Here is a 13,708-nt window from a genome sequence, read left to right on the forward strand (position 1 = left end):
TAGGTAAAGATTCTACAGTTAGAATGACTGTGACCAACTGCAGGTTTGATATTAGATCCTTTGTCTGTTACTTTTAATTACTCTCAGACTCAAAGAACCTCTTTTAGTTTCAAACTTTTATATCACAAAGGAGAGTATACAGCAGTAAAAACCCAGAAGAAGGATTGACCTCAAACAAAAGAGGTAAGGTAATAAAAGATGACCCAGTCGGTCTGTTAATGGGTAACTGAATCAGTACATAGTCTGGCCTTCTGCATGAGCTTAATGCAAACTTGTAAGCAAATAGATACATGGGCAAATAAAAAATGTATATAGCAAAAACTATTCTATCAAAGAAATCTTAATCTCCCTTTGTTAGAGTGAACTGTTAATATTTTTATATACACAATTATTTGCCAGCTCCCATTTGATTATGTTTAATAAACCTGACACATCTGTTGTTTTCTCTGATAACGTTTACATTCTGGGGCGACATCCTCAAGTTTTAGGAATAAACCTATCAGGTTTTAGATCTCAAGAAATTATTTAGAATTTTTTATTTTTGTTCAGTGAAATCTTAACCAACCAAGCAAATATTTAGGTTTAACAAATTCAATTCAGTTAATTTCTATAGCGCCAATTCACAACACATGTCATCTCAAGGCACTTTACAGTTCACCAGATCATACAGTCAAATTGATTCAAAGTTTTCTTTCTAAGGAAAACCAGTTGATGGCATCGACTCATTGACTCAAAGGCAATCCCTCACACTAAGCATGCTTGTAACGACAGTGGAGAGGAAAAACTCCCTTTTAACAAAGCTACCTTCTCATCTAAAAACACCTTCAAAGTTTATTTTTTTGTGACAGAAACCATGATATATTAAGTTTCATTCACAAGTTTTGTCACAGTAAACCACTATTGCTGTTTAAACATAACCAATCCACTTGACCCACAAAGAATCATGGGAAATAGACGAATGATTAATTTAATTTATGTAACAATATAAGTAATAGAACCAATATTTTTAGACTTAAGAACTGATCCGACCCGACAACTTTTTTCTAAGATCTTATAACTAATTTCCTGAGACCTGAGAATGTTAACTGTACACGGTGCTCTGAAACTTTGATAATACAATAAGCTTAGCAAAAATTAATGTTACTACAGAAAGCCTGATATTTTAAAAAAAACAAGCTGTTTAGGAACAAGTAAGGTTTAAATATGTTCTTTTTTGTGTGAAATCTGTGTTTGCTTAAAACAACATAAAATAAATCAACTTCATTACTCGTGCATAGATATTTGGGATGATATGAATAATCTCTCTGCATTTTTTTCAATAATACAAATGAAAAAAGAAACTTTCATTGCATTTAACTGAATCAAATCTGAACATTAATATTTGATAGTTGTCTTTTACCTACATGAGCTTTATGGATCCAAACATAGCCTCCAAATGTGCTGTTCAAGCCATTTTGCTGCTATAATAAAGGAAGGCCTTTTAGTGAACATAGTGACAGCGGTGTCTCTGTGAATAGCATAAAGTTGAGCTTCACCTCATGGCTTATCGGTGTCTGCCTCTTTTCTGGCTCCTTTGTTTTTAGGTGTTCATGGGCAGAGGGTGTAATCATGGAGAGGAGGCTTTGGTTTGGGAACATAAATGCTCTCATCTTTGCATTTGGCAAATTATTTTTCTCTGTCGGCATCTTTAGGCCGTGACCTTCTGATTGCATTGGAACTTTATCCATTCTGAAATGTGCCTACCTTGTAATCCTCAAGATGAGCTGGACCACAACACATTCTATCTCTTTATTGTTTTTATTTAATCATATAATTATATTTTTTAATTATGGAGCATAGGCGGAAGCTCAACTGAAGACACTCATTACTTTCATACATCCACCTGCAACACAGTCAATCAGCTTTGAACCACACCTCCACGAAAGCCAATCGGCATCCAAAGTTCATCTTATAAGACCTCCGATACGCACCTGTGTGCTCCTGTGTGCGGGCGGCGGATACGCTGTAAGTTCATTCAGATTACACTGTTTCAACCCACCTACAGCCCCTCCTCCACCTTCGTAGCTAAAGCTTAATCAGAGTGTCATTCCTCCCGGACTCTTCCTGCATTCCCTGTCTCATCTTAACCGGTCCAACAGAAGACCGCCATGTTGAGCCTGGTTCTGCCAGAGGTTTCTTCCTAATGGGGAGTTTTTCCTCTCCACTGTCGCTTCATGCTTGCCCATCATGGACAGGTTCTCTCAACCTGTGTTATCCAAACTGGACTTCCATTTTCCGGGTCCCTGAATGAAACACTAGTATCAGCTCACGTAATCCACTGGATCTCTCCATAAAGCTCAGCAGACCGTCTCACTAACCAGCAGTCTACAGACTGACCAACTTAAAATATCTCCACCCTATTCTTTGCTCCTGTTCATGCATATCTATTAAAATTAAGCGCAATGTTTCGTGCCGAGGTCTGAGCGCCAAAGACCAAGTAATTGTATCAATAAATTTCTCTTGTCTTTTCTCTTTGTGTGAGTTTTTCAGATTCAAATAACATTCAACAGAAGCAATACTTGAGTCAGCCTCCATGGGTCATATTCGACTTTACATCACATACGTTCAGCTATCTGAGTGAGAGCTTCTGGACATATTTTAGTTTAATTTATGGAGACCAATGCACACAAAAAATATGTAAGTCAAACTCATTCAGAATGTAGAGATGATTCATTAAACTCGGACGGTAAATAATCTACTAAATAATGAGAGGAAAGCAAGAATTTGATTATCAAATACAAACCACTAAAAAACAAAAGAAACAAAAAACAGCTTAAAAAAAAAGTAGGTGGGAAAAAAATGTTTTACTCTAAAACTTCATCTATAAGTATGAAAGTTAATATTAAATAATTGTATAACTTACTATAAAAATGAGAATTGAACCAGATTATTTTCCGACTTTTTATAATATGGTTGTGTTTATTATTTTATCAAACGCTCACGCAGTTTAGGGATTTTTTTCCATTGATTTCTGCCTTAGTTAGCAAGTCTTTGTCGCCATCTGCTGGTCACATGAGGAAGGCGTTAACTGCAGCCACCAGTATAAAAACAAATAGAAATCCACCTCACATGCCTTTAACCCATTACCTTCTCTTAGATCAGGAGGGGACTTTTCAATTTAGCGTGATACAGCATGTCCCATTAAAAAGGGTCACTTTCTTCCACATTATTCTCTTATTTATTTGGAATTACCTTATTTTTACTATTCCTACTTCAGCTGTATTTCACTCTCAACTATACATATTTCTTTTTTAGATAAAGTATTGTAGTGGGCAATAATGCATTATTTAACACTGTCCTGAGAAGATACCACTTCTTTGCATTCTCACCAGAATACAAAGGAGTTATTTTGAATTCTTGTCACCCTGTGAGATAAAGTATTCATAGAGAAACCAGCAGCTCTTTTTGAACTATATTTCCATAGAAATCTAGCTTTTCTTTTCCTTGTGATCTGGCCACGTCTTCATCTGCTGTGTTTTTTTACCATCATGTGGGTATTAAATCCACAAGGGAAAGAACAGCAAGCAGGGTCACTGACATTTGATTTTGGAGATGTCCACAGGAAATCTGACAGGACTCTAAGGATAAAACTTTGACCACAGACTTTAGTTTTGATTACAGGAACAGAAAGCTAGTTTTATACGTTATTTCATTACACTCTATTGTACCATCAAGGGATTAATGAAGTAATCCGATTCAGATAGTGACCTGACATTCTTATTTGGTACTTATGCTCTTTTTACCTTAAATTGGAGGTCTCACCTGCAGCCCACAGCCTTCTGGATGACATGTGACATACAACATTAATGATGCTTGCAAATTGGGACTAGAGCCTTCCAGAAAAGGGATTTTTTTTTTAAAGTTACAGAAAGGTAATGATCGAAGCTCTCCGTTATAAAACCCCAAACCATATGGTTTGTACATTTACATTTATTTCACAGTGCACACCTAAACTTTATTTTTATTAAATTCAGGTCCTGAAATTTGTCACATAAAGGATTGCAAGTAATGGTATAGCTCCTAGCAGCTATAAAGAACTTAAGTAGGTCCCTATATTAAATTAATTGGTTTTAAGAAGCATCCTTCTTCCTAGCTCGTTTTAGAGATTTGATGCATTTGGATCAAGGCATAGGACCTACGGATTCCTACAATCCTTTGTGTGACAATCCACTCAGCACAGCATAGCCCACCTCACTGAATTTTCATCATTTCATGTGAAACATGAAAACGCACTCCATACAGTATTTTCTCTTTAGTTTCATGATAAAATACATTACTTTCACTCATTTGATGGATCCACTCAGGGAAGGTATTTGTTGGGTAACATCCTAAAGGCTGAAGGGTGCCCAGGTTCAGCACAGCAGTTACTTTTCTACCCACAATAGTGTTACACGATGCCATGAAAAATGGAAGGGGAGCTACTGTTGGAACAGGGGCAAACATTTGTCCAATTTAGAGTCAGTCTTTAACAGTTCAAGGTGTTGGTTCTGTGGGATCAAGGCAAGCCTAAGTAAATCTCAGTTTCAATGAGAAAATATATAATTTCAGAGTTAGCTATTTTTATTCAGAGTAATCTCGGAAAAATGCTTACAAGTTATGGCTTTGGAACACTATTGTGACCCAAACTTACAACACATCGTCTTTAAAGTTTTTTTTACTTTCAACTGATTTTAGAGTTAAACTCACCGACATGGTTGTTGAAACTCACAGCCTTTTGTTTGTTTTTTTTCTTGCAAAGAGTCTCAAACTTAGGCTGAATAAATTGGTCAAACCCTTCTGCAACAGGAGCCAAGCCTCTGCAGGTTTAATTTACAGTTTCCACTGTTTATTGAACAGTGAAATAAAATGGCTGAGATTAGAATTGGGAGGTAGAGAGTTTGGTTCCTGGTCTTGACTGAATGTTTTAAGTAAACCTGTGCAAACATTTTTCCAATTTCATTACAGGAATACTTTATAAATGAAATCTAGTCTCATTCTCAATGATCTTGTCCACTCTTGTCAAAAAGAGCAACTTTCCTTCTTTTGACTGGGAAGGAAATCTCAGTTTTCCCTGGAGCACTTAAAAAAAAAGAAAAAAAAAAGAAAATCCAACTGCTGAAGCCAATTCTAAACCAATTTTAAAGCAAATATCTTAAGGGTAAAAGGAGCATTAGAATATTTCCAAACTAAAGTCTGATTTCAAAGATCCAATACTATTAGGAAATAAAAATGAACGCCAAAGTTCAAAATTAGCAGCAAGAAAAGAAAACAATTTCAAGATAAATTAAACATAGATTAATATGTAAGATTTTTACTTTATTGCACCACAAAGATTTAGATATGTCAATTTGTAACAGTTGCATACTTCAACACCAAGTTGCACTCCAGGTCGCCAGTAGGAAAAAAAAAAAAACTGCAGTCCAGAAAGGGCATCTAACCAACATGATTTATTCACAGGTTAAACACTACATCTTTAGAGATGGAAGACTAGAGTTAAATAGAAGGTATGTCATTGGTCATATTACAAGATGTTGTGTTAGGTTTTACATCACTTATTTATTGTAGGTTCTGTCAATGGACTCATAAAGCTTCCAAATTACTTTGAGCCCTGTTTTTTAATGAAGTCAATGAAAAACTCATTGCAAGCCATAGTCAGTGCAGCAACCAGAACAACAAACTCCTGGAAGTCCACTTCACCATCTTGGTTTTCATCCAGGCTACTCATGACCTTCTCAACCTCAGCTGAATCATAAGAGCCCTGGAGAGGGGGGGAGAAAAAAATAAAAAATGCAGTAAAAGCTCAGACTTTTCAAAACAGAAGACAGCCATCCTTTATAGCATCAATTGAAATACAGTATTCACTTTCTGAACCATTAACCTTGAATGACTTCTCAAGTCTTTGATTTCACAGCAGAGACAGATTTTTTAAAAATAATTTCACTATTAATTTTGCACAGCAAACATTCAAATGTAAGCATGGTTGGTTCATTCACATCCTTGTAAGATAAAGTTCAGCAATTACTGTAACTAACAGCCTTAAAACTTTCCCCATTAGACACTTCGGATTGTCCTGCATGCAGTAGCGGATATAAATCAAATGCAGGAGGGGGGCAGTGTGTTTTTCATGGGGGCACAGCAAAGCATGAAATAAAAAAAACAGGCCAGGGGATTCAAATGTATTAAGAGAGCTGCATGAACTGAAATTTCTAAACAATTAGGTTTAATTATTATATTTCTTATTAGGTCAATATACATAAATTTTTGACTTAATTTAAGTTAAAATGACAGTCTATAAAATCAGATAAGAAATCAAGAAAAAACGATACATTCAGCTGTAAAAATTTGAGCATTTTTTTACATTTGTTTTGAAAAAAAAAAAAAAAACATTTAGCAGATGATAACTGGGATCCTATCTCAATACCACTAAAGCTATAACCTTATTGTTTTTAAATAATTAGTAAAACATAATTTGTAAAGAAAAAAATTAAATAGATCCAAAGGACCCATCAGTAACCTTGTCTATTCCAGCACAATAATCATTAGAATAGCTTTGAATATCATGTCTTCAGTGCAGGGGCCATAACAGGGGCCAGGACATGATCTACAGGGGCACTGGCCCCAATTGGCCCCCGTCTAGAACCGCCCATGACTGCATGTATACATGGCCATATAAATAAATTTGCAAACCTCAGGGCAGCACTGCCATTTATATATACTGTAGTTAGTTGCTACTATAACTTCCTGTCTTGGCTTCTTAGCAGAGCAAAAATATTGTGATTTGATAGACATATCTACAACATACATAGTTAATAGAATGAATGTTGTTGAAGGTAATTTTTAGCCAATAGAAAAAGTTTCACCTCCTTTAAGGAGAGTTCCTCCTGCAGCATGTTCTTTAACTCCATTTTGTTCAGCTTGTATTTGTCACCTTCCTTTCCTGAATAGCTGTAGAAGACCTTGATCAGGTCCTCCATGGCTCCTTGCAGAAGAGAAGGCATCTTTGTAGTCCTGTGAATAAGGGATGAAAGATGGTTGTTTACAAAGGATTTTAAAAAACCTTCGAGCTAAAGAATGTTCATTTTTCAGATTTAGAAACAAAAAGCTGTACTTTAATGCTTCTTTATCACTTTGTGATAAACAAGGCAATATGGTTTTACCAATGGAGCACAAATAGCAAGTGATGCAGCCATTTAAATATCTCAGTGTCGATCCAATCAGTCAAAATGGGATGAATTCAGGGAGTCTATATTTGGGTAGGTCAACCATGATCTCCCTCTGATCTTGACAGTGTGCAAATATTAAGCTTTAAAACGGTGCTCTGCCATGGGATGCATCCATATAAGAGTTAGTCTGTGCTTTTTCACCTTAGGTTACTTTAACAGGTAATTTTTTAAAAGGTCGATGGAAAAACATCAACTTTAATAGATCAAATAAGTTATTTGATTTTTCAGCAAATGAAAAAAGGGGAGTATGGAATAAAGTCTACAGATGGATTAGAGCCACTAGAAAAAAAAAAGAAAAAAAGTTAAATGATTTTTTAAAAATATTTCATTTTGATATGTGGAAAAAGTCAGAATTCTGACTTTTGTAATATTATACTGAAATAAAAAAATCAGTAGCCTTTTTTATTTTTTCAGTGGCCCTAATCCCCTTCTGTAAATATCAACTTAGATTATCCTATTGATAAAACTCTACAGTTTTCAGCAGTTATAGGCCACTTTAAACATGAAAACCCCTCCAACAAATTCACATATAAAGCACAGACATCTACATGTAAATTATTTAGAGTGGTTAAGCGGCATATAAACGGGGGTCACTGATGTAGACTGAAGTCAGAACAGGTTAAATGTCTAACCTTACATCAGCCCTTCATTCTGACACCCGAGAAGGGCACACCGGGGTGCAGTCATTTCATCTCCCATCCAGATGAAAGACAAAGACCAGACCCCCTGCAGGGAAGCTTGCAGAGTAGACGTGAATAAAAAAATAATAAAAATCGTATAATTAACTGTAGGCATAATGAATCAGCATTGTAGATTGATGCCAAAAATGTTGGTTATATTTTCATAATTTAAGATCAGAGCCAAGCACAAAATGAACGACTGACGCAGAAACCAGCTTCATAGTTACTGTAAAAGAAGCTACAACACCACTTTTTTTCTAAGATACAAAATAGTCCGCAACATATAATTCCATATAATTGTTGTTAATTATTTGTTCCAGAAATGTTCAGAAAGCAAACTCAAGCTTAAAGCTGGTCATGTTTAAAGTTTTGCCCATTAAAATGGACAAGAAAGAAAGCAAAGAAGAAAAACAAACTCACCTGAACAGTGCAGCAAACAGTTCCTAACAAGAACAGCCTCTCTCATCAGTTTATATGGGATGCCACCTGTGGGGAATAAAATCAGATAAGCTCCTCCTTTTGGTAGAGAAGCAGCGCCTGCTGCACAGCTGCCCTGCAAGGCCATTTAAGGTAGTTTCTAACCACTCACTGATAACTCTTTTTAATCACCAAATTAGGTGACAAAGTCCTTCACAAGCTATTTGCACAGTTAGTTAAGATTAACATTAAGGAGGTTTGCAACCATTGTTTTTTTTTTGTTTTTTGTTTTTTACAATATCATCTGTCCAATGGATGTTTCATTTCAGAGAATTTTCAGTTTGGATCAAATCGAATAAGTTTAAAACTATCGGAAATAACTCTGCACCAATATTTAAACTGCATAAGTCAAAATCAATATGACTAAATATGCCTCTAAACTAGGGAATGAACGGCCATCTTACTGTTTTGCAATTCTATCCTTTAATTTGCACATGGGGGGAATTTAGTTTTTCACTGAAGGATACAGGGTGGCATTCAAGCAGCTGTAAAGTCTTGCTGTGGATTTGCATCAGCATTTGCATCACATACCTTAGCTGTTTAAAGGTTTCAGATATATTTGCAAATTTTAGGGTTATGTTTAACAGGAAAAGCAAAACTGTTTTTACCGTACACTGGTTTTAATTGTAAAGCACTTACCGGTAAGTACAACCAACAGCTGAAAAAAGCTGTTTACCTTCTGAAAAAGAAAAAAAAAAAAAAAAAATAATAATAATTAAACCTATGAAAGAAGATCAAAATAGAAAATCCTCATATTTTTGGAAACTGGACAAATGTCAAGTCAGCAGTTTTCAAAATATTTGGGTAGGATATTTAATTAGTCATAACAGTACACTTATTAAAAACTGTTTGATGGTTTGCTAAGAAAATGGGCTTTTGAGTTATCATGAGCTTTTAGCATTAACAGAAAAAAATACAGAAAAAAATTATTTCATTTTTTAAACTGAAATACTTAATTGTTATTTTAGTTAACTCACTTCAGTTTGTATTAGGCGTTGTAGAAAGGGCATCTTGGCACCGCTTTAATTAAATATTATTGTTTTTTAATTTCTTCTTTTAAAGGAAAACTGTATGACCTTTGACCCAAGTATTAGCTTAATTTGAAATATAAGAAATTTCTTTTTAGGGCAATATAAAGCAGTTGGTGTCGATCAATATTCCTCGCAGCCTGCTCTGCTCAAAAACTCACCTACAGAATTTGAGAGGGTCAGATCCATCTCTAAATGAGTCATGTGCCCCACCGCGATACTTTATGGCAGCCTGAGCTCCACTTAAACAGGAGAGCTGTCTAAGTATCTATCCTGGTAACAAAACATATGAATTTTGAGATATATTTTTGGTTCTTTAAAGTAGGAATCTCATAACTTCTCAATCTGCTGATCCAAAGTGGTCTGTAACAGATTTGAAAATACAGGGCAGACTAGTTAATTTAATTAATATCAGGGGTTATAAACCTGGAAATTACAGACCAACACCCCTAGTGGTTAAAAGTTACCCTGTGTTGCTTTAACAACGGTCTTAAAAACAATTTGCTTTTGAATTCAATTCTTGGACAACTCTCTACTGAAACCATTATCTATAAATTAGTCTCTGTTATTCAAACAAGGAACAACATTCTTTCAGATTTGTATTTCTTGACAAAAACAAATAAAATGTTACGTGTTATGTATTGCAATTGTTGCTTGCTTCACTAGTCTGAATGTGCATTCACGCCAAACATGGTGTCCGCAGCAAGGAAGGTGGATTTACATAGTATCCCTATGCAAACCAGATGGGATAGAGCGGCCTGCAGTGAATCCCACACAGGGAGAGCAGTCATTGCGCTCTGCTCTAGCTGTGTGAGCTTGACAGAACTGGTATTCTGGAAAAAATACTGACAGTTGGAGAAATGATGACATACGAGCTCTTCATAGGTTTCGAGGTGGCTTTTAAAAAACCTGTTTTGATTTAACTCTAGAAGGATTGTTCATCATCCTTCCTTATCGCCAGCGCAGACATCAGCTGTCTCTCCCCAGTCCTGGTGTTCTCTGCCCAGCCAGGTACAAGGAAACTAACTGTCACTGAGCTTTGGTTCTGTATGAACCAAAGTGGACTACTTTTTCATTGCTTTAAGGGCTTTTCCAAAAAATCAATGGTCTCTCCAAGTAAATTCAAAGGGAACAATTTGGCAGCAGTCTATCCTGTTGCATTTTACTAATGGTTTTATTATGAAGTAATGATATTCAGACTTTAATGGGAAATGCTATGGGGTTGCCAGGGGTAATAGCAGATCCAGATTGAACGATCGAGGAGGCTGATGAACTATTACATATTGTGAAACTGTTATTTCCCCCTATAAATAAGAAATATAGCTATTATTATATTAATGCATTAACTTTCACAAATAACTAATGTCTCCTCAGATGATAACTTAAAAACCAAAGCAGAAAAAGAAAAATAGCATGGAGTTAAAACCGTTGTTCTTGATAGTTCTTAAAGCTTATTTGCCTCTACCTATAAAGTCTAAGCTGTCTTGCTAGTTTCATTTCTTTGCCTTTTAATCCTTTTACCTCTGCCAAGGTCATGTTTTCAGTTGTTTTCTGTTAGCAGGATTGCTAAAAAAGCTATGAATGGATTATAATGGATTTTTCCAGTGGTGCGCCTCATGCCAAAGAACAAAAAAATATTGGTAATGATCCAGATCCAGATCATAATCCGCACATAGGATATTTTAAATGATTCTTTAACATTATTTGGGGGTATAAGTAGTTCCACCCTAAACCAGAGGGTGGCAGCAGTGACTATTGACAGCTTCAACATCAGACTAAAAACATGGTTAAAAGTATCATACTTGAGACAAAGGCCCAGTCCTAGGCTCAATCCCAAACTGCCCCATAAGCACTAACCCTTAACTAAGGAGTGTTACTCCAAATGAAGTCACACTCGCAGTGGAAGGTGCCTAGATTGAAGGGTGGAGGGTATAAACAAGAATGGGATGGCCTCTTCCCTCTAATAGAAAAGGAAAGCAACCGTTGCCATGCAGCCATTGCTATGGAAACACAGTGATGGCCAATGTTTGTAGCTCTGTGGTATACAGTAGGTTGAAATTAATTCAAATATTTACACCTTTCTTTAAAAAAAATGTATACAGTCCTATAAAACTATTTCATAGAGGACCTTCCCTTTTGAGATCAATGACATGTTTTTTTCTTTTTCCTAACTTGCGATTTTCTGTCAGTTTGACGAAGATGCAGCAAACCAGCAGACCTTATATTTGACTGTAAATGTGTCATCTCCCATGTTACACCCTGTTAAACCCGCTGCCAAATTCCAGCAAGCCTGAAGTTAATTGCCCAAGATTGGTTACAAAAAAACAGAAATGTTGTGACGATCCAGCTCCCGTACCTTGACGTTTGAATTTGATAAACATAAAATTCCCTGTAAATCATTTGTTCTCTAAATTGTTATTCAGTGAGTAATTCCACTCCACAGACTCCTGTTTTATTGATCATCCAGGGGATTATTGGCAACAGAAAGTGAATTTTTATTAAACATTAGTGGGTAAAAGAGAAGTGCCTGTTAAAGATTTATTAAATGTTAATGGTATTTATTATTATTTAACCAACCTGGGGGAGTGGTGGCCTAGTGGTCAGGGCATAGAGCTTGGAACCCTGAGTTTCTGAGTTTGAGCCCCACTCCTACAGATTGCCACTCTGGGTCCCTGAGCAAGACCCTGAACCCCACACTGCTCCCTGGGCACCCCACAATAGCAGCCCACTACTCCCTAAGGGGATGGATTAAATGCAGAGGTAAATTTCTCCAATGTGAGATCAATAAAGTTCAATTATCATTATTAACCTAAATAACAATAACCTTAGACATAATTAAATTAGCAAAGCATTACCTTTGCCCCTTAAATTCAGTTAATCAAGATCACTCTGTTTCAATTTATCACATTTTCCTAACCTTGCAAAAGGCAATAGAAATATTTATGACACAGACTTGCTAGGAAATGTATGATTTAATAGTTAATCTGTCAGTGAAACCTATTCTATTTGATTATTAGAAATAACAATCTTTTACAGAAAAAAATACCAGATTTAGGAACAGTGACCCTCAATAATATTCACTTGAGATATTTTAAATGGCCCATTTCTCCAACAGTTAATGAAACCAATTTAAAATACCAAACAAACTAAATAGATGTTGGTAATACATTTCAAAGAATGGGTTTAAAGTAAATAAGTTTAAAGAAATATGATAGCTGATAGTTTAGAAGTTAAAAGAAATATGAATTATAATAGTTTAAAGTTCTATCATCTAAAGTATTCTGGTTTTAGGTTGTGGTGATCCTGGCATTTTGATCCCCTAAAACACATTCTTAAATATTTCTGTTCCTCTATATTCTAATGTGTATTTCTTATTCCTTCCTCATTTAAGATATGTCTTGTACATAGTTAATATTTTAGTTTTAATTTTATTGGTTTATTATGGAAATAAGGTTAAAAACAGTGAGGTCCAGTGCTTGTGCTGAATAAAAGACTTGTTTTCAGGTGTAATGATAAAAATATTTCATATTTTACTGTATCTTTGAATACAAAAGTATTTCTTGCTGCAGTTATATTTTTTTAGCAATAACATTACAAAAACATGCAATGGTCCTCTCACATTTGATGTCTCTGTTATGATGCGAGATGCAAGTACTTTTCCAATTCTCCAGATTTTGCGCACTTCTAACCTGCACTTGAACACTTAAGTGCACTTTCTCCATGTGAACACTTCATTGAGGGGCTTGGTGTTTAGTGTGAGTATTGGAACTGGGCCAAATAACACAAAAAAGGGAGCAATGAGAGAGTGCAGAGCAGTGAAAAAGATAAGTGCAGAACAGACACCAGAGGCTGCAGACACACGTTGCACCTTACTACTGAGCTTATGAAAGGATTTTAAGGGAATTTTTACTACAGGTGAGCCTCATGCCAAGGAACAATTAAATAAAAAAGTGTAATGGTCAAAATCATGTGTGACTTTCAGCTCTAGGTGTAAGTAACAATATGGGGGAAAATTGTTGGCGGAGATCTGTGTTCTCAGAGTGCTTTTCTAGGTTTTTATGTAGTTTATCAGTTTTTATTGGTCTTTAAATGTTACTAGCACAGTTTATATTTTTCTTGACAATACCAACTTTAACTGAAAGTTCAGGGATTGTGTTAATAGTTCTTGTATTTTGGGGCAAATCTGTTTGTTGATTCTATATACAGTATGTGTAACGGGCTTGCTGTTAAGGAATACCAGTTCATCTTTTCTATTTTCCCACATGTCCACTGGCATTTTTCT

General features: G+C 35.6%; 1 protein-coding gene across 2 annotated transcripts; it reads right to left on the reverse strand.

The window, feature by feature from the left end:
* Window positions 1-5,443: 5,443 nt before the first annotated feature.
* On the reverse strand, window positions 5,444-8,432 carry LOC107083365 (protein S100-A1-like). Of its 2 annotated transcripts, none has more exons than XM_015372572.1 (3): window positions 8,342-8,432; window positions 6,879-7,026; window positions 5,444-5,776 (listed from the first exon to the last, which is right to left on the reverse strand). In XM_015372572.1, exons 2-3 carry the CDS (start codon window positions 7,014-7,016, stop codon window positions 5,615-5,617), a joined length of 300 nt encoding a protein of 99 aa, XP_015228058.1. In that variant the 5' UTR covers window positions 7,017-7,026; window positions 8,342-8,432; the 3' UTR covers window positions 5,444-5,614. The 2 variants fall into 2 exon arrangements, with proteins under 2 accessions (XP_015228058.1, XP_015228132.1); XM_015372646.1 differs by lacking the exon at window positions 8,342-8,432 and adding an exon at window positions 7,874-7,967.
* Between the last annotated feature and the right edge of the window lie 5,276 nt (window positions 8,433-13,708).

The sequence above is a fragment of the Cyprinodon variegatus genome, unplaced genomic scaffold, assembly GCF_000732505.1.
Source record: "Cyprinodon variegatus isolate N-32 unplaced genomic scaffold, C_variegatus-1.0 Scaffold0, whole genome shotgun sequence".
Taxonomy (NCBI): domain Eukaryota; kingdom Metazoa; phylum Chordata; class Actinopteri; order Cyprinodontiformes; family Cyprinodontidae; genus Cyprinodon; species Cyprinodon variegatus.